Source organism: Engraulis encrasicolus, unplaced genomic scaffold (assembly GCF_034702125.1).
Source record: "Engraulis encrasicolus isolate BLACKSEA-1 unplaced genomic scaffold, IST_EnEncr_1.0 scaffold_114_np1212, whole genome shotgun sequence".
NCBI lineage: Eukaryota > Metazoa > Chordata > Actinopteri > Clupeiformes > Engraulidae > Engraulis > Engraulis encrasicolus.
Window position 1 is genome coordinate 144,227 of NW_026944625.1, and position 24,916 is coordinate 169,142.

The window sequence follows — 24,916 nt, forward strand, 5'->3', positions numbered from 1 at the left end:
TTAGAAGAAAGCCAATGTAAACACAATTTACCAGGTAGTTGGAATACAGCAGAACAGCTGAACGTTTTATTAATTAAATTTTTGTAAACCTGTACAATGAAGTGTAGGCCCTATCAAATACCCGCCCTTTAAGGGGGTTGAGGAGGTATACCTCCCTGACTTTGGGCTTCATGATCTGTAAATATTGTTATTACAATAAAACAACAGTTATGTTAAGAGGAGGCATGTGACTTAAAATTGGGCATTCTTGATCTGTAAAAATTGTTATTGCAATAAAACAACAGGTAAGTTAAGAGGAGGCATGTGACTTAAAATTGGCCATTCTTTTCAAAATTTAAACAACTCAAACCCAAGACAATGGAAACAAACACTCACGCATAGGGTCCAATGCCCTGGCAACCAGGTTGGAAACACCACAGCATCTTTTGACCCAAGGTCAGGCTATATGATACGGAAAGGGGGCTTTAGTAGAAACATAATTAATGCTGTCATTTAAAAAACTGATTAGACTTAAACATACGGGTAAGGATGGCTGCTCCAGTGTTGGTGGCGCCCAGGTCCTGACAACATGGCAGTCCACCATGTAGGTTTCCACGTCCTTTTAAGAAAGAAAACCCTGTTAGAATGCTACAGGAAAAACACCACAAGTCCCATCAAAAATGTATAATAACCTGTTCCTGCGCCACCACCCCAATTATCTTCAGGCAAGCATTGACCACCTGCAATAACAAACATATTTCATATTATGATAAGAACAATGCTCTTAAACTGTGAATTTCCTGAATTGTGTACAAAAGGTATATGCATGTCTTACAGTTCGCCCTGGCCTGCCAGGCTTCGAAAGTCCTCTAGGCTGACCTGGTATGGTTGTTCGACAACCGGATCAGGGCCATCTCGGAGAGCGTTGGCCAACTGCCAAAAAAACAGGAGGCATACATTCTTTAAGGGTAAGCAAGGATGCCTATACTGTAGATGATAAATGATGACAAATTGTATTACATTACCTGCTCACGCTGAGCCAGAGAGAGAGGCCTGCCCCAGGTAGTCTTATTTGGCCTCACGCTGGCCAACGCTGCTGGCATTTCCTTCTCTGATAACACCAAGAAAACAAATTTAAAGAGGGTTTTTCTCTGTATTGAATGCACATCAAATAACAGAACATTTAAATTTATTTATACACATTTCGTCATTCATTACACATATGTATGGCATGTTAATTTGCCAAGGTTTTTATTTATCAAAACAATGAGTAATCCCCTTCAAAACAAGGACATGCAGGTGCTCCCAAACTTTGGAACGGTTGTATTCTTCAATTGAGAATGACAATTTCATCACTGGTGATAGTTATTGAAGGGGAATGGATCAAGTAGCCCTTTTCCGTTATTATAGAAATACACTGAATACCAAATTAGGAAATGGCCAGATTAAGCTTAATATCAGCCACCAATAAAGAAGTGTAATTAAGTTGGTAGGCTTTTAGCGAGCGATATGGTAGCTATTCAATGTTTTACGGATTAGCCAGTAGGCCTACCGGCACTTACAAAGCTTCCTTGTAAACAGCATGGCGTTGCCAAACAAGATGCTTGCTACTTACAAAGTAATTATTGCGTCATAAAACACCTAGTTAATATGGCCTTTTAATTTACCAAGTCATATCTGAGAAATCACGCTCATAATGACTGCTATACGAAAATATACGCATAAGATAACCAGTGGCGTTTGCGTTGACCAAACGGGTTATTAAACAGAAATGTCAACTTAAAAATGCTTTTATAAATACCCAGCTCATTGGAGTCCTTCATTTTTTTTCTGTTGTAATCCTACTAAAATGTTTATACAAAGAAAGAGCTGCTTCGCATTCAGCCAGATTTTCTTGCACGAACAGAGAGCACGAGTTGCAAGCACTGTGCATCAGGTGTAATCGTCCGTATGAAACAATACCGCTGGAGAAAGGGTCCTAAGACAATGACTTTCAAATCAACTGACATGAGCTTTACCGGAGAAATCCAAATGGAACTCTCTCTTTTTTTTTTTTTTTTTAAACCAACTTCAGATGACATTTTGTTACATTTTTATAGACTACAGTTCATAAAGACCTTCAAATGTGTATATACTAAAATAACAAATTATATTTCATTTTTTAAAACCCAGCCATCACAATCATTCCAAACATACAGAGACATGTGACTTCAACACTTACCAATTATCAGCCTTCCCAGACCATCAAGGCCAAGGTTTTGTTGAGGGCCAAGAGCCTGCGCAATTCGGTGCCTCATTGCTTGATTTTTTAGGTCATTGTGGACTTGGATGAGGCTCCTCACCATGAATATATGAGTTGACGGGGACATCATATTCAGGTAGTAGTTATTTCGCCTCATGTCCCCAAACAGCTGTTCCGCCACTTGGGTGTTCACCTGGCCAGCCAATTCGGGAACCAACTGCAGTCTCCTTAAGGCATCTCGGGGGTCTCTGCTGTTGGCCTCATGAAATCGGTCATAGAGGACGTAGTGCTGACTGGACCCAGTCACAGGGTGGCCACCTGCCTCAGTCGTTCCCTTCTCCCTGAGCCAGGGCAAGTCCACTGACAGTTCTCCTGCCCGAGCTGCCTTGATGTTATCGTCGGTGGACTCCGCAAGCCGTCCCTCAAAGGGTGTGAAGGGAATCGCCCCAGGTCTCCTTAGGTTGGCGTGTGTTGCCAACCCACGAGCAAAATCGTAAATGCAAATGTTGGGGATGTGTTTCCAAGAGAACAGCAGGTCAGCAAAGTCACGTGGACTTTCTGCTCTGACCAAGAATTTCACGCTGTAGACAATACCGCAGGGACACAATATTGCTGCCCAGCCACCTATGACATTCAATTACGATAGATTAATCAAAGGCAAATACGGTAATTTAATTTAAAAAATATTTCAAAATCCAGAGCCAAGCTACTAATGACCTGAGGCGCCCCAAACTTTCTGGAAGATTTTGTCATAGGCAGCCCTGTTCTGCATTTCGCCCTTAAGCCTAATGATGAGGTCCGTTTTGGAACCTTGGTGTCCCACACCACAGGCTTTGCAAAGTCGCCTGACATCAGCAACCTAAACAAGAAGTATAATCAAAGGTTAAAAGTGATAAGATGGCTGGTTTGAGAGAGCTTCATCAGTACATTTATAATACACTTGAATGACACATTTTGCACGAGTGGAAGTAATGATATGCAATAAAAATGCCATTTCTTTAAAAGAAAGATTTCTGATTTTACATTTCCACTTACAGGACTAAAGGCCTACTCAAAATGTGCTTCAAGTAAATAGAAGCTGTAGGTGGCCACAGTGAACCTAATATAAGTCATGACTAACATTAACAATATTGCCTTCCCACTGACACTTTTGGGCTACGTTGCCTGTTTTAAATTGACTACTTATTCACACACCTTTAACTTCATGACTTCATCACAAAGTCTCTCCTCAGTGATGTCCATGTCTGTGGTGCTGTCTGGAGGGAGTGTACTCTGCACCTTCTGCCACTCAGTGTTGACTACTGTTGGTGCCTTCCTGGTTTCCCTGCCGATCCAAGGGGCCCAGTACTCATAACTGGGCTTCACTCTGTAAGGGTTCGTCTCCCCTCCTGAAGCAATATATGATAGAAGATTACATGTACATTTTCAAATTAGACAGAGGGGGAATTTTTGAAAATTACTGGAGGATAAACAACACTGCATGCAAAGTTAGAAGTGGCAAAGGGGTTTACAAAATGCAATGTTGATCATTTTGGACAAGAAATATTCAAAATGATGCGTTTCATCATAATGAGCTTACTCTTCAACAGGCCACTAGCAACCATTTCCATGGACATCGTGTCCCAAAATTCTTCAGAGTTTACCTCCCCATCGAAATTCTCTGGTGCTGCACTTATATCACTGACTGGAAAGGGTGGGGAAACACACACACACACACACACACACACACACCATTTATGACCAGACCAGTGGTGTAGTCTACGTAGAACGCGGGTATACGGAGTATACCCACTTCTAAATTTCAGGGATTTCAGTATACCCACTTAAAATTGATTGATCCATTGTTTTGAATGGCACAAATATATACAGTATACCCACTTAAAAAAATGCTCAAATATACAGTATACCCACCATAAAAAAGTAGACTACACCAACCACTGGACCAGACCAAAGGAAACCCAATTTGAATTCATTTGCAAACACAATAAATTACTACTTTCCCAAGTCACCTGGCATATTGAAGACCCCCTTTTTGTGCAGATCCATGATTACAATAGGAGGATGATGACCACATTTCACACAGGAGTAGCTGTATTCGTGCTGGGTCATGGCTTCAAAATGCAAATATGCATGGAGAAAATCTTGCTCCCTCGGGTATTTCACTTTAGTTGTTCTCTGCAATATAGTGCGCAGTCTGCCAACAGCTACATGACCCTGCAAAAGAAATTGTTGGTTAGACCAAAAATAAAAAAAAATGTTGGTTAGATGAAAAATAGTCCTCCATTTCATGGAAAGACCTGGGCAGACCTGAACAGAGTTCCTCATGAAAAGACAGAGGTGGGACTTCCGGTCAGGCGACATCTCGGATGGCTGCATAATCATAGAGCTCCCCGGTGATTTTGATTAAAATCACTGACTTGTATAGTATAACTGGACTGCGGAGTTCGATAGAACTCCATTCAACGGTTTTGAAGCAACCGCGGCTGATTTTCTTCCGCCCCCAAAATGCGGAAATATAATAATCACCTTGACAACGTTGAGCTACATTGCTGATAGGTCGACATCGCCGGCCAATCCACAAACAGACACTTCAAGACATGTCCCGCCCCTCCCACCCGAATATGACATGGCGTCCCCAGCAGAAATATTGAACCCACTTTTCAGCTGTGGAACTGGTCGACACAGAAACCCTTGATTGTCATAAAAACAGCAACACAAGTTCAAATGGAACTGGTGATCGGTAAGTATGGCAAATATACCATGCTATTAATAAAATGATACTTTGGGATAACGAAACCTTGAAGAGCTTGTTATGATGACCATAATAATTTTAGCTTAGCATCTAACGTGAGCCAGCCGAGTGGCGTAAGACCTAGCTTACCAGGGGCGGAGTGGCCCACCTTTTCCCACCGGGAGAATTTTCCCCTTGGCGGCCCTCTTTAAAAAAAAAAAAAAAAAAAAACAAAGCGAACAACATGGTTTCCTAACCAAAAATACAAAAGCCACGAAATCTGCAGTCGTACTACATGTGAACATTAGTGTTGTCAAAATATCAACTTGAATTGGAGAATTTAGCCTACACCTTGATGAAATGCACAGCCAGTGGTGTAGTCTACGTAAAACGCAGGTATACGCACCCATTTCAACATTTCAGGGATTACAGTATACCCACTTAAAATTGATTTATCCATTATTTACAATAGCACAAATATATACAGTACACATCAAAAAATGCTCAAATATACAGTATACCCACTTCAAAAAGTAGACTGCACCACTGGAGCCATCATCACAGTCTAAAGCATTTATAGGCCTACTAGGTTATAGGCTACATCACGCTACTGTTCCATGCAAATGTGCACTCCACTGTCATTTTGACAGTTTGAAATTGAAATATTGTTTAAGGAAGACAGGATGAGCATAGGCACAAAGTTTTGAGTGTGGGGATTTTTAGAAGAGTGGGCTTACAGAATATAGTAAAGTAGCCTAAAGCTTACAAAAAGTCTGTCTACATTGTGCAATAAACCCACCATGCAGCAAATAAGCCAAACCTAGCTACTTCAAAGCACAACCATAAGTCAACAAAATGTATAACCAAACGGTGTAGGCCTACCTTAAAACGCTGTCTTCGTCGCAGCAAATGTCTTTGTTTCTTGCAATCACTCTACTTTAATCCACAGCTTAGCCTACACACCCAGCACTGGTAACATCAGAATCTTGTGTGGTAATTATTTTGTTCCATTTCTTCAGACATAGGCTACATCCTAAATGTACCACATATAAATATATGTATGATAATAATATTATTTCGACTATAAGGAGAGTAGTTCTAACAAATCAAAACAAAACCCACTGCTTCTGTTAGGTGCAGTTCTCTTCCTTACCACTTGGTGGAGTCTGTTCGTAACCCAATTCAATAACCACAGAGGAAGTGAATCTGGACTGGAAAGACTGTAAACTGTAACAGTCGTGTGGAAATCGGAAAATAAATCATAATTTATCAATATGTCCATCCTTTGGTAACCAATATACATATCACAGGTTATTTAAATACTGAAAACGAAACTGTGTTACTAAGATCTTGTAGACTTCCGCGATCTACGGTGTATGAAAATTATCAGTAGAGAAGGGGTGTGGCCAATTTACTGTTTGACACCGTCAGTGAGGTATTGCCGTCTGGTCTAAGGTATAAATAGTGGCTAGTCAGCTGTAATTTAGTACAGGGAAGTGGATATTAGGAAGTCAGTGCATTTCAGTGCAATTTCAAAATTGCGGGGCCGGATTCAAACGCGGAGCGGCCGCAATATTGCATTTCACGGCCGCGGCCCACCGGGACAAGTCCCCGATCTCCCGACGGCCACTCCGCGCCTGTAGCTTACTATAAGTTACTTCACCACGTTGTAATGTAGCCGCAATTAAAGATAAATGGGAAGTTAGGCTACAAACAGAGCTGTACACAGAAAAAGCAGATGTGTCTTTGGGGTCGGCGTACCGTTTGGCAAAACATAATCCATGTCAGCAATACTCAGTATCAACATTGCATTTGTATGAGAGCTCAGAATGCTCCAATTTTCATGTTGTACATCTGCGTAAAATATTGTTTGGTTTGTGTCTGCCACACCAAGTTAATCCTCTACGGACATTTGTAAATAACTTTGAATGTTTGGGCATCAAATGACATGCGAAACCTTTCCGTTTAACAGACAAACCATGGACGCTGAAGAAAGGCTCCTCGACGCCAATCTGTCATCCGGAAGATTGAAGATGAAGATTGCTTCTGTTTAATGTGTCGCTTACATTGTGTTGCCTCTATGCATATATCAGTTTAAAAGCTTTACTTTGTCATATATTCAACATGGGCTATATGGTATTAAAACGAAACCCCTTAAAATCAAGAGGGCTTCGCGACCCACTGTGGATCTTTGGCGACCCATAGGTTAGGAACCACTGCTCTATCCCAATATGATTATGCTCCATACATTTCTTTTTATTGATACCTGCCAATGCATGTACCACCTGCATTGTGTTCACGTACCCCTAGTGGTACATGTACCCCTGGTTGGGAAACACCGATCTAAACAGTTGTAACAATAGTGTGTTAACCAATATTACAAATTAAACAAAATGTGCGGGCTGCTGTATATAAGCATTTATTAACTGTGTTTCATAATTGCAATGGTTTTTGAAGCTGGTTCTGCATATCGGATCCTCTGTGGTGGTAGGATGCAGGCAGTAGCGTACTGTGCACATCTTCAGCTGTAACGATAAATACAAATCTATTTTTTAAAAATAATTAATGTAACATTAACATAATTGAAGCATATCACTGGTATATATAGAGTAACTATAACATTAACATTTCAGTGTAGTAAAAATGTCTACATTTGTTTAAAAAGGAAAAACCCATGAACATCCTTCTCAAAAAAGTTTTGGGTGCAGGACTAACAAAGTCAAATGACAACTGAAAATTAAGTCTGCTCACCAAGCTCCTGTTTTACTTATTTAATGTGATGAGCTTGAAGTGCAGACTTCATTTTCAGTTTTCAAATGTCTTTATTGTCCCATTACATCTGCAGAAATATGGGGGTGTACACTCACTTGTGTAATACACTATAGATGTAAACAGAGACGTTGTCCAAGTCCTTGGTCATGTGATACCTGCTGCAGTGTACTCCACGTCTTCAGACCGCTCCGCTGTAAATAAAATAATGGCATATGAAGTGTGATGAGAATACGTCACTGTTTGATACACCAACAACTTAACATACTTACATCGTTTACATTATTTACCTCAACATTAAGTAGCTGAACTTGTATTAGTGGCAGGTTCATGGGAAGAAAACACAATAGATAAGGAGATGGGCTGCTCATGTTTCAAAGCATGCTGCCTAATCAGTGAAAATCATGGGGTGGTAGTTTCATGGTGTGGGCATGCATATCTGTCAATAGAATTGGTACCCTTGTAATTATTGAAGATAGTGGCTACTGACAAATGCTGAGAGTTTACTACGCTTGATGTATACTTTTATCCAGTCCAATTACTTTTTGTCCCTTCAAATTGGGAGGCACATGTAAAAATAAGTGATAAGCTTTGGATGAAAGCATTGGCTGAGTGTAGTGTAATGTTACATACCGGGTACTATATAGTATCATAGATGGCAGCAGGCTGGTCGGGTCCTCAGTTGTGCACTGGCAACAGTGGCTGGTCCTTGTCCGTGTCTCTATGGGGCCTCTTCTCAGGTCGGAGTGACAATCCTTGATGATGTTGACTATGGTGAGACCTGCTGGCGTGTAGCCTACTGTACATTTTCAGACATCTGTAAAGAAAATGATGACAAACGAAGGGTGATGAGAACAACATATATTTCATTACTCACAAGCAGGTAATTGGAGTGCTTCTGGGTCTTCACCTTTTTTCCTTGGTGCTCATCAGTGTAGGGGCTCTCAAACTTGGTCCAGGAAGACAGATGCTGAGGCACTCAAGGTTGCAATTTAAAAAAAAAAAAAAAACGTTTTTATTTGGCTACAATGCCTACGCGTTTCGGCCCTTATGGCCTTCTTCAGGGCGTATCAAGGATACAAGCTTGATACGCCCTGAAGAAGGCCATAAGGGCCGAAACGCGTAGGCATTGTAGCCAAATAAAAAAGTAAAAAAATTGCAACCTTGAGTGCCTCAGCATCTGTCTTCCTGGACTATATTTCATTACTATTTTATTACTAATATATAAATACATGCAGAGTAAGCAGATGATGGTGTTAGCTTTACATTGGAAGGTCGAAGGTCTCTGGTCTTAACTCAGGAGCATACTTTAGGGATTTGAAACTTTACTTACCTGACAGTGAGTCCTGGCTCTGTTTTCCAGGTGAAGTGTGGTTTGTTGTTTGCCTACAGAATGAAACCATGTCACATGAGGATGGGGAAATGTTTACTACACAATGCACTCGTCAGTAGGCCTAATTAAACATTAATGACACAATTTGCATTACACTATGCACTCGTCACTCAGTACAGTCAACATTAATGACGCAATTTGCATACTGAAAACGAACGTACCAATGACCATCATTTCATCACCAACTAGCAACTTGGCAATTTGGCAACACAGAAACAAACAATATTTAACAGTTGACGGAGGAACACAGCTAGACTACGTTGCTTTTCCGATGTGGCCACTGGCCAGCATAGTGCCAGAATGGTAGTGAAATGTTTACTCATCTTGATGTAAGGACTTGGCTACGGTACGGAAGGAGGGAATCCTTACACCTGACGCACGCCAAACAGACACATTTTGCTTTCAAAAGCAATGGCATTCAAATTATAATTAAGTTACTTGACAAGCCGACAGATCATCAAACACTGAAAGATCAGCATGCTGCCTTGGGCTAATAACAAGCTAGCATTGTCGTACGTGTTTGTTTAACAAAGCTCAGTCATTTTGGTCAATCAGCCACGTATATACATGTTTTTATTTTACTTACCAAAACTGCAGAGGTCCTTACAGAATACAGAGAAGTACATCCAAAAGTACAACAACGCATATTTGTGGGGAAAGTGTACCAAAATTAAATAACCCATGGCAGTGATGAAGCTGTTGAAAGTAATGCAGCAGGGAGGGGGCTTCCCCTGGAGACGGCGCGAGAGTCGTCCTTCGCCTTGACGACGGCCTGCCTGTCAATCAAAACAATAATTCTAAAGAATGTCAACTGCCAATCAACCCAAATAGCCATGCTCATTGGTCATTTAAACTATTTTAATAGCTCTCTTAAATACAGGGTCAGCCCGAAAAAAATATCTGGGCTGTTTGGAAGGGAGGGGAAACTATCGTAGGAACGAAACAGAGCCGACTTGGTAAGAATTGGCAAGGAGCTATATCGCTTCAAGCCCACCATTGAGAATAATGGAAAAAGGCGCTCTACTTCCTTCTTCCGCCCCAAAATCGTCCCATGTCCCGCCCCCAGCCGTTGCTTCACAACACATCGAACATCCGCAGTCTAGTTATAATAGAAGTCTGTGATTAAAATACCCCAGATACATCCAAGGAGATGCTGAAGTAAAGTTTTTCGGAAATGAGTAGAGGAAGGGGTTCAAGAAAGAGCAAAAAACCACAACGAAGTGAGATTGGCGTGGAAAGAATTAGGCCTACAGAAATGTCGGATAGCCGAAGCAGCTCGCCATTCATGGAGGAAGAAGAAGGGGCGCGAGCAGCTAGCTTGCAAAGTATAATGAACGAGCTAAAGGACTTTCGAAGAGATAATAAACAACACCTCGCAGAGATAAAACAAGAACTGCGCCGAACGAATAATAGACTGGACGAGGCAGAGGGAAGGATTGACGAAGTGGAAAATACTTTGATGGCGGTATCCTCGCTGGTGAAAAAACTAGTAAAACGCAACGCAAGCTTGGAAAGTAAACTAACAGATCAGGAAGGTAGAGCACGAAGGGACAACATAAGAATCTACGGTATACCCGAAGGAGATGAGGGCGATAACATGACAGACTTTGTGCAGAATCTGTTTAAAGTGTCACTGGATCTGCCACCTGACATGACCATTGCAATTGAGAGAGCGCACAGAGCCCTCACGGCTAAATCCGCCGACCCGGAGGCAAAGCCCCGCTCAATCGTTGCCAAGTTTGCCAGCCATGCCGTAAAGGAAGAGGTTATCCGTATAGCATGGCAGAAAAAAAAGTCTTCCACAACGAAAACCGCTACTACGTGGACCACGATTATCCCACTGCTGTACTGAAGAGACGCATGGAATATGCCGAAGCAAAAAAGGTTTTGAAAGCGAAAAACATCAAATTCCGTACACCCTATCCAGCAAAGCTACGAGTGTTTTACGCTGCACAGGATACATGCGTGTACCAGACGGCGAGCGAAGCAACAGCGGATATGTCCAGAAGAGGATTCCAGGTCCCCATCATACCTGCTCAGCCCGACCCAGACAGCGGGGAGCTCCAGCTCCTGTCCTCGTGGACGGTGGTGCGGAGCAGAGGCGCAGGAGCCTCTCGAGGACGGGAAGAAGATTGAAAATGCAAGATGTTGTTTACTTCACCAGGAAAACTGATCATGGTGGACATTAAGCTAAGAAAAGTCACGGACTAAGTGAGTTTATTTTACATTCACTACGGTGGTAATATGCAGATAATATTAAGATTTTAATGGTTTTTTGTTTAAATTTGCAATTGATAAATAGAACCGGGTCACAGTAGCTTATGTTATGACCATATGGGCACAGCCATCTCAAGGGGCCCTCTTCATTGATGGCAGAGGAGGCTTATCCCTTTCAGGGTTTGTTCACACCATCACGACACCCTTCAGGGCTCATTCTAAAGGAGCCTCACATTTGGAAGCTAAAATTCTACTTTCAGATGCTTTCATAATATATTTGTTTCATTATTATCTCTCCATGTTCAGGAGACTATTTTTTGAGTGTATTCTATATTTTTCTGTTTGTTTTTATTTCAGTTCTTTTGTAACCACAATGTCAGGCATGCATCTAAATTCCTACATGAGTCCATGGCTACCACATCTAATCTAAAAATAATATCTTTTAATGTTAACGGGGTCCTTAACCCAATTAAGAGGAGTAAGATTTTAAGTAAAATGAAAAAGGAAAATGCACAAATAGTGTACCTACAAGAGACACACCTTAATTCTACGGAGCATGAAAAACTAAAAAGAATGGGATTCTCAAAAGTTTACTACTCATCCTACAAATCAGGTCACAGACGAGGAGTAGCTATTTTGATTTCTCATAAGGTCCATTTTGAAAAAGTAAAATAATTAAAAGATAAGGAAGGCAGATATATTTTAGTTGAAGGGAAGATAGAGGGAGTAGAAATAACTCTACTAAATGTATATGTTCCTCCAGGTAGTGACTTTCCCTTTTACAGAAGCTTATTTGATCTAATGACTGTGGGGCCTGGTATTGTTGTCTGTGGGGGCGACTGGAATATTCACCTTGACCCTAAGCTTGACCGCTCTAAACCATCTAGTTTAACTCCATTACATAAAAAACTGAAGGCTCTCATGTCAGACCTGGGGATAATTGATCTTTGGAGAGATTTTCATCCAAGTAACCATAACTATACACACTATTCCTACCCTCATGGTCTATATGCCAGAATTGATTATTTCTTTATTTTTAATCAAGACCGACATAGAATGGAAAACTGTGAAATAGGAAATATTGACCTGTCTGATCATGCACCTCTCTCTTTATCACTAAAAATCACAAACAACATTAGAAATACACTATGGAGATTAAACACTAGTATATTAAACAATGAACAATTTAAATTGAACATGAAACAGGAAATAGTAAGAATAATAGCAGAAAATGATAATGGAGAGGTTGGTTTTGATATTGTATGGGATACACTGAAAGCTATTCTTAGAGGGAAGATTATCTCATACTGCTCATTTAAAAAGAAAGAGAGGCAGGCAATACTATCAGGACTGAATAAGGAGTTAGATGAGCTTGAAACAGAGCACAAAAGAGATCCACAATCAGTCCCCCTCTTAAAACTGAAGAAAACCAGGAGGGAAATAGATGAACAATATTCTCAAGAGATACAAAAGAAATTAGTGTATACAAAGCAGAAATATTATGAAAGTGGTCCTAAATTTTCAAAGTTCCTGGCAAGGAAGCTACAGAAGCAACAGGCAGATAGCACAATTTATAAAATAAAGGATCCTGTATCTAGAGCTGTTGTATACAAACAAAAGGAGATACAAACTGCATTTCAAAATTACTACACGCAATTATATACTCAACCAAATTTAGCATATGAGAACCAAACCAAAACATTTTTGGAGTCACTTAATCTGACCAAATTGTCATCTAATCACAACAGCGGCCTTATGACAGAGATAACTGAAGAAGAGCTGAATGAGGCGATCTCCAGAATGAAGGCAAATAAATCACCAGGCCCAGATGGGTTTCCCTCTGAGTGGTACAAGACATTTAGGTCGGAATTGGTACCAAGTCTTCTTCTGACCTTAAATACGGCCCTGAAGGAGGGAAAAATCCCACCATCCTGGAAAGAAGCCACAATTACAGTTATCCCAAAAGAGGGAAAAGATAGGCTAGAATGTGGATCATACAGGCCAATTTCAGTTCTCAACACAGACTACAAACTATACACTTCCATTCTGGCAAAAAGACTTGAAAAGATCCTCCCACAGATCATACACACAGACCAAACAGGTTTCATCCTGCAAAGACAAACTCACGACAATATTAGACGGACATTACACATATTGAACCACATTCAAACAAATAAATTACAAGCGGTTCTAGTTAGCCTGGATGCACAAACGGCTTTTGACGCTGTCAGCTGGACATTTCTGTTCAAAGTGCTTGAGAGATTTGGATTCAATACAAAATTTATACAGGCAATCAGCAACCTATACAGTAATCCATGTGCAAGGGTGAAAATAAATGGATATTTAACAGATAAGATCAAGTTAGAACGAGGCACACGACAAGGGTGTGGACTGTCGCCGCTACTTTTTGCAATTTACATAGAACCCCTTGCCCAGTGGTTAGGACAGTCTGAATGCATCAAAAGGTGTAACAATAAATGAAGATCAACATTAAGTTGCACTGTATGCAGACAATGTCCTTCTTCATTTAGAAGAAACCATTAACTCACTCCCTTAACTATTCAATCTTCTGGACACTTTTGGAAAATATGCAGGATATAAACTTAATATTCATAAAACACAAATTTTAACATTTAATTATACTCCTCCAAGACAAATTAAAGATGCACTTTTATTGGGATGGGATCAGACGACATTGAAATATCTGGGAGTGGTGATACCAAAAGATATGTCATTACTTGGTAATATTAATTATGATCCTCTTGTTTCAAGAATAAAATCAGACATACAAAGATGGAACACTAACCCATTTCTAAGTCTCATTCAAAGGGTTGAATCTGTGAAAATGAACATTCTCCCAAGGCTTCTGTTCTTGTTTCAGTCCCTGCCCGTAGAAATTTCCTCTAAACAATTCTCAGAGTGGGACAAAATGATTTCCAGATTTATTTGGCAAGGCAAAAAACCAAGAGTGAGGTACAAAACCTTACAACTGGGAAAGAAAAATGGAGGGTTGTCTTTGCCAAACTTGAAACTCTATTTCCTCTCCTCTCAGATAAAAGTTCTTTTAACTCTGTGTAATCAACATTACACTGCTAGATGGAAGGACATAGAATACTCACTGATAAAGAACCCACCCATAGACACTGTACTTGGAAATTCAGACTTGAAAAAAATCATTAATACAATCCAAAATCCATGGATAAAATTTCAACTCAAAATGTGGAATTCTGTAAAAAAGGATTATCAGTTACAGGATAAACTCAAGATACTTAGATGGTGTGCTTTTGACCCACATTTTAAACCAAACAAACTAGATAATAGATTCACGGTATGGATAACCCACGGTATAACAACATTCTACTCTATAATGGAGAAAGGGACTTTGAAGGATTTCCAAACACTGCGAGAAAAATATGGCCTAGGAAGGCAGGACTTCTACAGATATCTACAATTACGCCATTACTTTGACCAAGACATTAAGAAACATATAGATACTGAAGATACAATAATCAAGGTAGTTCTGTCAGGAGCTTATTCCTCTCTGAATAAGGGTCTTATATCAAAACTATACCAAGCATTTATGACCAAACAAGTTCACTCTTCAGAATATGTTAAGAATAAATGGGAAGTAGAAAGCAGTCAAGTCATATCAGAAGAAGAATGGTCCAGTTGTTGTGAATTCCAATGGAAATGCACTAACTCTTATACCTGGAGAGAATTTGGTTGGAAATGTCTGGTCAGATTCTTTATCACCCCAAAGCAGAAAGCACATATCTCAGCGGGGAGTGCTGATTGCTGGAGACTGTGTGGAAGTCAGGGGGCCAATCATTGGCATATATTTTGGGATTGTCCTGTAATCACACAGTTCTGGTCAGAGATACACAAGCTGATGGAAAACATATTTGATTTAACTATACCTTTTCAATTTAACATTTTTCTGCTAGGAGATACTTCTTTTCACACTAACAGAGAAGTACACTTAAACAAATATTTATTTGGTATTTTGATATCTGCTGGTAGGAAAACTGTTACAAGGCACTGGTTGCAACCAGATACACCCACTATAGAAGAATGGACTGATATAGTAAATGATTTATATTTGATGGAGAAAATTACCTTTTCACACAGACTGCAAATGGAGAAGTTTGTGAAACTATGGGCGGAATGGGAAATTCAAAGATGAACACTACTTGCCTGATTCCTTAACATTTTGTGTATGCTTACATATGTAAATGCCTGATCTCTGTGGTGTATTTTTTATTATTTATTTTTTATTATTATTATTATTTTCTTTTCTTTTTTCTTTTGTTTTGCTTGTTGATTTGTCTTTGTCTTGATGTTGTTCGTTCTCTTATTGTTCAATAAAAAAAGAATTAAAAAAAAAAGAAAAGACAGAGGTGGATGCTAAGAAGCACTCGGTCATTGTAATTGTGGACACCATGAATCCAGTCTTGGTAGCGGTAAACCAGCCCACAACTGTTGCATCGCTTGGAAAATGTGGATATGCCTAGGGATTAGAACATTAAGAAAGTTATTGCACGTCACAACAGACAACTGATCCATACGCCGGCAACACAGGTCTGAGAGCAGTCCTATCCCATAGTCCCAATCCCATGGTCTTTTACAAATTCCACCCTTACTCTTTCAAACTTGCCGTCATTGCAGACCTACTGTCTATTGGATAAAAACAAAAGTAAAAAAATACATGTTAACTCTAACAGAAATATGCATTCTATACTGTGGAATCATATAAGCTAATAAATACTTGCCATTTACCACTCCCCAGAGGGTTGCCACTTTGACATTTCTTGAAATCAGGTTGGGACAAGTGAGGGGAACTTCTCCTGGACACCTTCTGCAGAACTCCTCCTCAGGTATAAGGCGCCTTGGAATTTCTTCCCTCTTCAAATCCATGGTGAACCTTTCAGAGACGGTAACCGGGATCTTCTTGTTATGGTATATGTAATTTACCATATCCTTTAAGGCTTCCTTCTCAGGAGGGTATTCCCACTCAGGGAAGTCGACATTTTGCTGACGGCCAGGGGCGTCCTCTGCAACTGGCTGTGTTTGGAAAAGATGCCTCTTTGTTTGAAATAAATGCCACTTTGCGATGGATTTATGTAGACATCCTTGTCTGCCTTTACTGCAAGGGCAGTGCCATGAATTTTTCCGTACATTATGACAGACTAAGACTCTGCCCAGCTTACTGTAATGAGACACCTTTGGAGGTCCAGAACATATGCTATATGTTTCAATATATGAGCCAATGTCCACTAGAGTACTGAATTTTGCACGGTCATTTCTTGCTTGCACCTGCCTCTGTAGACATTGCTGTTTACGTGGATCCCCAAACCACCTCTGTTCAACCATTTGCTCTAGTATGGCTTCGGCTAGCTCCTCCTCTGATTCCACACCAGATGCAGAGTCTACTGATGTGAGGTGCACACATTGCTGTTGGAACTGTATAAACATGTTATCCTATAGCCTAATTATTCTATAGCTATGATTCAAACATTTTGCTTCTATACAAATGTGCCTTTCTTGCATTGCTTAGAGTTCAGAGTATATTACTGGACTGTGCGGAGACTCTCTCTGTATCAGGCATTCCTGAGATAGTTGCCTGCAGCTTAACCAAAACAGAGAACTGGGCCAAGGCCTGTTCGTGTGTTTGTGTGTGTGTGTGTGTGTGTGTGTGTGTGTGTGAATGAATTCATCTCTCTCCTGGGTGAACGCCCCCCTCCTTAGCGGGAAGAGATAACAAAATGTAACCAGGGCCAATCCTACAATAAATAAGGCTTGGAGATAATTCTGTGTTAGAACGACTGGGGAAAATGGTCATTGACGGTTCTTCCCACTCGCTCTCCAAGCTGGCTTGAAACTTAATTACTGATTCTCTGTGTCTTTCATTTCAGGTCTTTCATATTTACAAATGTTAAGGGTTTGAACCTAACACATTGCGTAACCAAAGCATTACTTCTTTCAGTAACTTCTGCTCGAATATTGCAAATTTCAACTTCACATGCCACTTTATGGGATGAGCCCCAAACTTTTTTTACAACATGGACAGGCGTACTGGGCCCACGAAGACATTTCTGCACAACAAAAACCCCATTCCTTTTGTCAACACATTGTGATCTCAAGGTTACAATTGGGCGATCAGGGTCCTGGTGCTTCCTTTGAATGTGCGTATTCAGATTTTTCTGATTAAGTTCCATTCCACATTGTGGACATTCAACCATCACCTTCTTTCTCCGGACGGTGGGGAGGGAAGCCTGTGGCAGTGCATCAGGGAGGCGAATCAGAGGCGTTTGTGGGGGAGCTTTTGGTGCATGCACAGGAGCATTACAGAGTGGAGCCTGTGGCGTCTGTGGCGCAGCACTGGGGAAGGGAGCCCGAGGTGGCACTGTAGAGAGTGGAGTCTGTGGCGTAGCACTGGGGAAGGGAGCCCGGCGTGGCACAGTACAGCAGAGAGTGGAGCTTGTGGCGCAGCACTGGGGAATGGAGCCCGGGGTGGCACAGTGGAGGATGGCGCTTGTGGCATCTGTGGCGCAGCGGAAGTGTAGCTGGCAATATGCTTTATAAGAGCACCCTTGTTCATGTACACAGCCGCACACATACTGCAGTGGAAATGTGTCCCACCGCGACAGCCTAGGCTGCAGCTGTATATAACAGTGTCTAAAAAAAATGGAAGCATCATGTTAAAATAACAACATGCATATATCAATAGACATCAATGTATGTATTTACAATGTCATCAAGCACATACAATAAAATAGAATTAAGTTACAATCTCACCCTGAAACTCAATAGCCCTGGTCCTGTGTGAGGCTAAATGTGTAACAACTTTAAGGTACTCTCTTGGGGGGTACTTGTCAGAAGAGCAAAGAGGGCAGAGAAATTGAGAAGAATCCGTACTAAGCCGTTGGGGCTGCGGCACTAGACTGCCCTTTGGCTGTACAGATATATGCTGTGGGAGACACATGAACAACAGACATATTCAGCATTATTTACAAATGTTACTCCAAAATAAACAGACATCTCTGGTCATGATTTCACGTCAGTCAACACAGTAGGTGTAAAAATGGGTGTAAAATTGGTGGTGGTATTTCCAGGCTAAATGAGTGGGTTTCTGGGGCATAGTTTCTCTAGCAATTCTTAAAATTATATCAGCCACGTGGATGAAAAAGTCATGCATTTTCATTACACCATTATCAAATTGAGGGCCATGTAGGCTAGCTGGCATAAAGACGGGTGGGACATTTTAATACAGGTTACTGTAGACAAAAAGCAGTGTGTTTGTGACCACTGGTAGGCCTACTTCCACCATGGTCAAAACAATTCTCCACTTTCAGCGTTCATCTTCCAAAAGCATCTCCCAAACGTTTTATACCTCACTTTGTCTTGAGGTAGTCTATTTCGTAAACATAGCGAGGCCTTGACAATGGTGACAATGACAAAAACACCAACACGTGTTCATAGTAGGCTACAAGACCTGCTTGAAAAGTACAACAAATAATAGGCTACTTGTGGGCAGCAACTTGGGCAGCTTTTCAATTGCAATTATTCTGGCTGGACAACAACGGTTACTACTTAAATAAATGAACATGACTCCTACATGTCTAGTGAAGCACCAGAGCCATTTCATTATTATTTGGAATAGCCTACATTTCTTACATGCTGTTAAAATAACAGCTTCCAACTTGACGTTAGGATGTTCCAGCAACAACAGTAACCCGAGGAAATCGCGGTCACCTTAGCTTAGGATGTCGTGGCTCCTACTGGAGTTTAGAACTATATTAACTTAATTCATCACACGCATGATAACTCTTAGATGTTTGTTGTTGGCAAAGGATAACCAACAGATTTCAGACGTAATCATCACTAACGCCATTTAGCTGTTAGCTTGCTAACGGTATCTCGGCGGAAACGAACCCTATATTTAACCCACGTTACTTAAACGAACCGACCGGCAAATTTAGAAATTAAAACGTGGGTTAGGTTACTCACGCGACTGCCTGGAGATTCCCCCATGGCGTCGAATAATTCGCCTCTCTTCCTTACTCCTCTTCTTCTTCTTCTTTCGATTTTAAACGGTAGACCCAAATAACGTGGATAACCACTCCTTGTCTTCCTGACTTGTCTTCCTGTATCTTGTCTCGACAAATCAGATGCTACGGTTGAAATCCTCCCATCTGGGTTGAAATCCGCCCATCGGTTGAAAACCGCCCACCATGTGTTCTGCAGAGACCCCTTACTCGGCACATGAGTGTCATAAATTAGCTGAATAAACCACAAGCTCAATATTTCAGTATATTTGTTTTCACTATTTCCCTTGGCTAATATCACTTGCATTTACTAAACACATTAGGTCCATGAAAGACCATTGTTGTTCATGGCTTCTTTGCATTTTGACCTATGCACTTTGCTTAAGTACTACCCACAGTTGTTGCTGATTTTATAGTCGGTCCTTGGTATTAAAGTTGCACTGTGTAATATTTTTTATATCCAGAATGTATACTGCCCATTCACAAATGGTTCCTTTATTCATGACTAATTGCTGTACTTAGGTCATACTAAAATACCGTTTTACTACTTCGTAAATATTCATGAAAAGTTCATATTTGACAATTGGCTGCAGTTTAACTGAGCATGTGTGCCTACTCTGGCCACATCCTGTGTTGCACTCTGATGAGTGAAGAAATCAAAAGAAGAAAGAAGGAGTCAGGACTACTGCTTTCATCTCGATGCTGTGGTGTTATTGAATGAAAACGTAGCAGCTTAATAACTGCAACTTCTTAATTACAATACATTCACCTTTTCCTCATAAACAGTTCAGCATCTTAACAGTCTTTTTCCCCTTTTTTAACAGTGCAGTAGCTTAGTGTAGTCAACACTTTTCTCAAACCACAACATACATAGAAAACATTACATGAAATATACAATGAGTACAAATCATGAAAAATAGCAAATGTCCATTCAAAGTCCTTTTTTCAGTTGTAACCTCAGTTACAAGAAGTCCATTTTCCGCTTCGCTGTGGCTGATACTGTAAAACTCAACAGAATAGTGCAGGCAGCACTGGATCTCATAAAGACAGTGGCAATTACTTGCAATGAAAAAGTCACAAACATAATACAGAAACGTAGACCAACATTTTACTACTGTATTACACTTGTAAGCAATCTTTTTAAAGATCATGAGATACGCGGCATCAAGTTTCACTTTTCTAAATGAACACAAAGGCTTGCGACGATTAGCAAAGACCCGCGCTTTTACATGTTAGCTTGCACTCGTTCCCATAACTAGCCAACTTTTCCCCCATTCAAAATTAACACATTGGCAACTGATAACATAACAAACAACATCATTTCGTAATGTTTCAAACCTTATACAAAGTCAGTTGAAGTTTCAAACGAGTTGCATACCTGATGAGTGAAGAAATCAAAAGAAGAAAGAAGGAGTCAGGACTACTGCTTTCATCTCGATGCTGTGGTGTTATTGAATGAAAACGTAGCAGCTTCCTGTCTAGGAGGGCAACGCTTTCCCAGCACATTCCCCATGCAGGTAGCACCCTCTAGTGGTCATTTGAATGAACTCAAAGAGAGATATAAATCAAGTTTCTGCATACATTATGAATAAATGGCAAAATAACCAAATCACTACATACTCCCCCTCTAAAATAGATGTCGTCCCGACATCTTAGTTCGAACTAATAAAAGCTATTCCTTGAACAATGAGTGTGTGTGTTCTTCAGCAATAAACCCTCATTTAGCATGTATAAACAAAATATGAATGAAGGGGCTGTATGAATCTAGGCCATGTAGTGTGAAACCTATTGAGGGAACTTATTTCCTTTTGCCTAGAGTTATTTGCACAGCTAATCATGTGACAAGTGGGGATTCCAAGTTGATCATAGGTAAACAGCTTAGGGGGTCGCCTTTCTCTCTGTGGCCGCTGATGCACCTCTTCATCCTCATCACTATTATCCGCTACTGAAGACTCCTCATCAGGTATTTCATCATTTGTACTCTGTTCCTCCATCATCACTTCATCTGATTGCTCAGTTTCATTCTCATCCTCAGAGACAAGTACAGTAACCTCTTTTTCCAGCTCACTTTCTGTAGTTTCAGCATCCGAAGTGTGCACTTCAACCTGAGGCTGCCTGACAGGTGAGTAATGAACACAGAAGTCATCCTCGTCATCTGATTCATCCGAATGAACTGTTTCAATGTTTTGATCTCCTTGTTTCTGTCTCTTTCTCACTGGTTTGTCTTTGATATCCACTGGAGCATTCATAGGCAAATGGTCACAGGGCAGCAACAAGTTACGATGCACGACCCTTGACCTTCCCTTTCCTTGCTCTGGCTGCACCTCATAGATGGGAAGGTCCTCCTTTATTCGTTTCACCACAATGTGGATAGCATCTTCCCAGTGATTTCGTAGCTTGCCTGTCCCTCCTCTCGGTGTCAGGTTCCTGACTAGCACACGGTCACCAGGAGTCAATACTGTGCTTCTCAGCTTTCTGTCATAATTCTTTTTGCTTCTTTCACCTGATTTCTTAACACTCTCCCTTGCAATCTCATATGCCTCTTTCATTTGTTCTTTCCATCTCAGCATATATTCCTGCTGACTGGGGGTGCCCTTGTTCTCAGTTAGTTCAAACAGGGTATCAACAGGCAGTCGTGGGCTACGCCCATAGAGGAGGTAGAAAGGGGAAAAGCCTGTGACCTCACACTTCGTGCAATTATAAGCAAATGTTAGCTTATTCAATGACTCCTTCCAGTTCCTCTTTTCTCTCTCAGTCAGTGTCTTTAACATCTGTAACAACGTTTTGTTAAATCTCTCCACCTGACCGTTCCCTTGCGGGTGGTAGGGACTTGTGCGGGAACTCATGACACCAGAGTTTTTCTTCAATTGGGCTATGAGCCTGTTATCAAACTCACCTCCCTGGTCATGGTGGATTCTTCCAGGAAATCCAAACTTAAGGGCATAGTCATTGAACAGGCAATCCGCTACTGTCTTGGCAGACTTTGACTTAGTGGCATATGCTTGAACAAAGCGGGTAAAGTGGTCAATAACCACTAATATGTATTCGTATCCGCCCTTACATTTATCCAAATGCAAGAAATCAATAGACACGAGCTCAAAGGGGTGGGTGGTCATAATGTTTGTTAGAGGAGCCCTTGTCTCTCTGCTTGGCTTCTTTTGTTTTAAGCAGGCACAAGATCTGGTGACATGGTGTTCAACGTCATCTCGCATTTGTGGCCAAAAGAAACGGTCTCCGATCAGTGATAAAGTGCGGTCCACACCCTGATGGCCCATTTTGTTATGCAACTCCTCAATCACGCGACCCTTATACTTATCAGGTAAGACAAGTTGAGTCTTTGTGGCTGTTTTTCTCCTCAGAATGCCATGTTCATCCACATGCAGCTTCTCCCATTCACGAAACAGACGTTTACTTTTGGCACTATAGGACATGATTGAGTGTAAGGATGGCTTTACACTGGTTATCATTTTAAATCTCATCACTGGCCCGATGTGTGGGTCATCGAGCTGACTCTGTCTGATTTCTGAAAGGGGAATGGGATCACAATGGGCAGTTTCGGTTGGCTGCTGTAAAGCAGCAGCTACTGTGCACAGTGGGGCATACTCCTGCTCTTCCACAGCCTGTATTAATGCAGCCACACAGTCAAATGACAGTTCTTCTGTGCATTGTTCCATTATTTCTTCCATTGGCATCCTGGAAAGACTGTCTGCATCTATATTCTCTTTACCTGGTCTGTATCTAATTGTAAAATTGTAATCAGCCAGTTCAGCTACCCATCTGCAACCGGTTGCATTGAGTTTGGCACTTGACATTACGTATGTAAGGGGATTATTATCACTGTAAACAACAAATGATGGAGCATAGTACAGGTAATCACGGAATTTCTCGGTTACTGACCACTTTAGAGCGAGAAACTCTAATTTTCCAGAATGAAGATGGTAATTTCTTTCAGCAGCAGTCAGTGTGCGAGACCCATAAGCTATTACGCGGAGTTTGCCCCCTTGCTCCTGATACAACACAGCTCCTAAACCTTGCCCCGATGCGTCAGTGTGTAGGATAAAGGGTTGTGAGAAATCTGGGAACCCAAGTATGGGGGGCCTAGCAAGACAATCAATCAGTTTCTCCAGTACCTCCTGGTGCTTGTCTGCCCACACAATAGGTTGGTTTGAAGGGGCACCTGTATGTTTTTTGTTATTTCGTGTTGACTGCTTCTGATCTTTTCTGTCTTGTGGCCCTGCAGTCTTCAGCAGGTTGTAAAGTGGCCCTGCTATCCTGGAGAAGTTTTTTATGTAATAACTGAGAAGTCCCAGGATGGCTCGTAATTGCCCAACAGTAGCCGGTCTCTTATCTTTCAGAGCCATCACAGCAGCAGTGTCAGCTGGGTCTATTCTGCTCCCTTCAGCTGATACAATTCTCCCCAGGTAACGTACCTCTGGCTTAAAGACTTCACATTTGCTTGGCTTGAGCTTTATTCCATAAGATCTTAGTTGCTGCAGCACCTTTCGGACATGTTCCATGTGATCTTCGAAGGAGTTACTAAACACCAAAGTATCATCCAAATAAGGGACACAGATTTTATCACGTAGGCCCCCTAGACACTCCTCCATACACCTTTGGAACGCTGCAGGGGCATTCATTAACCCAAAGGGAATTCTTACCCATTCATATAAGCCCCATGGTGTCACAAATGCAGTTAAAGGTCTACTCTCTTTTGACATAAAACCTTGGTGGTAGGCCTTACCCTGGTCAAGCAACGAGAACCACGAGTTCCCACCTAAACTGTCAAGGATGTCTTGGACCCTAGGAATGGGCTGCCGGTCTGGGTGGGTCTTTTTGTTTAGCTCTCTGTAGTCCACACAGAGACGTAGACTGCCATCTTTTTTTCGTACGCACACGACAGGTGATGAAATAAGAAGATGCTGATTTCTCAATCCACCCCTGAGCAATGAGGTCATGCAGGTAGTCTTTTAGTTCCTTATACAGAGGTTTAGGCACTGACAGGTAAGACCGTGCAACAGGGGCTGTATCTTTCAGGGATATTGTCATTTTTAGACTGTCAATACATCCTATGTCATCATCTGAACGGGAAAATGAGGAACATTCCTCTCTTAACATCTTGCGAACAATCTCTCTCTGAACTTCCCCTAGGTGGCTTAAATCTACAGCGGGGTCCCATTTTCCATCCATATCCTCTTCAACCCCAGACTGGACATGACTCACTGATGCATGGTTTTGGCCACACTGTTGATCTAAAAGAGAAACGGGATACACAGACTGTACCTCATGCGCAGTGCCAATGGTGGTTTTGCCTGGTAAGATTATGTCATGAGTTGAGGAGTTCTGTACATTCACCATGATGTAGGGAGAAGCACCTGCTTTTAACTGCACCACTGTTTCGTTCAATTGTAGCCCTTCTGGCCACTGGGGGTCAACATCTGGTTCAACTACCAAAGTCGTGTCTTCGTCCAGGGGTCTTGCTGACAGCCTGCATACGACATGGGTGGATGTCAGTCTGGGGATAACCGTTCTTTCCCGTGTGG

General features: G+C 41.3%; 1 protein-coding gene and 1 long non-coding RNA gene across 3 annotated transcripts; both read right to left on the reverse strand.

Annotated features, from left to right (window-relative positions):
* Positions 1-810: 810 nt before the first annotated feature.
* On the reverse strand, positions 811-19,362 carry LOC134442105 (uncharacterized). Its single transcript, XM_063192413.1, has 11 exons — positions 19,339-19,362; positions 18,247-18,298; positions 17,688-17,822; positions 15,715-15,838; positions 4,231-4,451; positions 3,801-3,905; positions 3,416-3,609; positions 2,939-3,080; positions 2,201-2,845; positions 1,005-1,090; positions 811-912 (listed from the first exon to the last, which is right to left on the reverse strand). The coding sequence occupies exons 1-11, from the start codon at positions 19,360-19,362 to the stop codon at positions 811-813; spliced, it is 1,830 nt and encodes a 609-aa protein (XP_063048483.1).
* On the reverse strand, positions 7,356-9,723 carry LOC134442101 (uncharacterized). Of its 2 annotated transcripts, XR_010033300.1 has the most exons (5): positions 9,701-9,723; positions 9,055-9,107; positions 8,355-8,538; positions 7,820-7,915; positions 7,356-7,477 (listed from the first exon to the last, which is right to left on the reverse strand). It is a non-coding gene; the product is annotated as an uncharacterized LOC134442101 (long non-coding RNA). The 2 variants fall into 2 exon arrangements; XR_010033299.1 differs by lacking the exon at positions 9,701-9,723 and having other exon boundaries at positions 9,055-9,685.
* Positions 19,363-24,916: the final 5,554 nt, after the last annotated feature.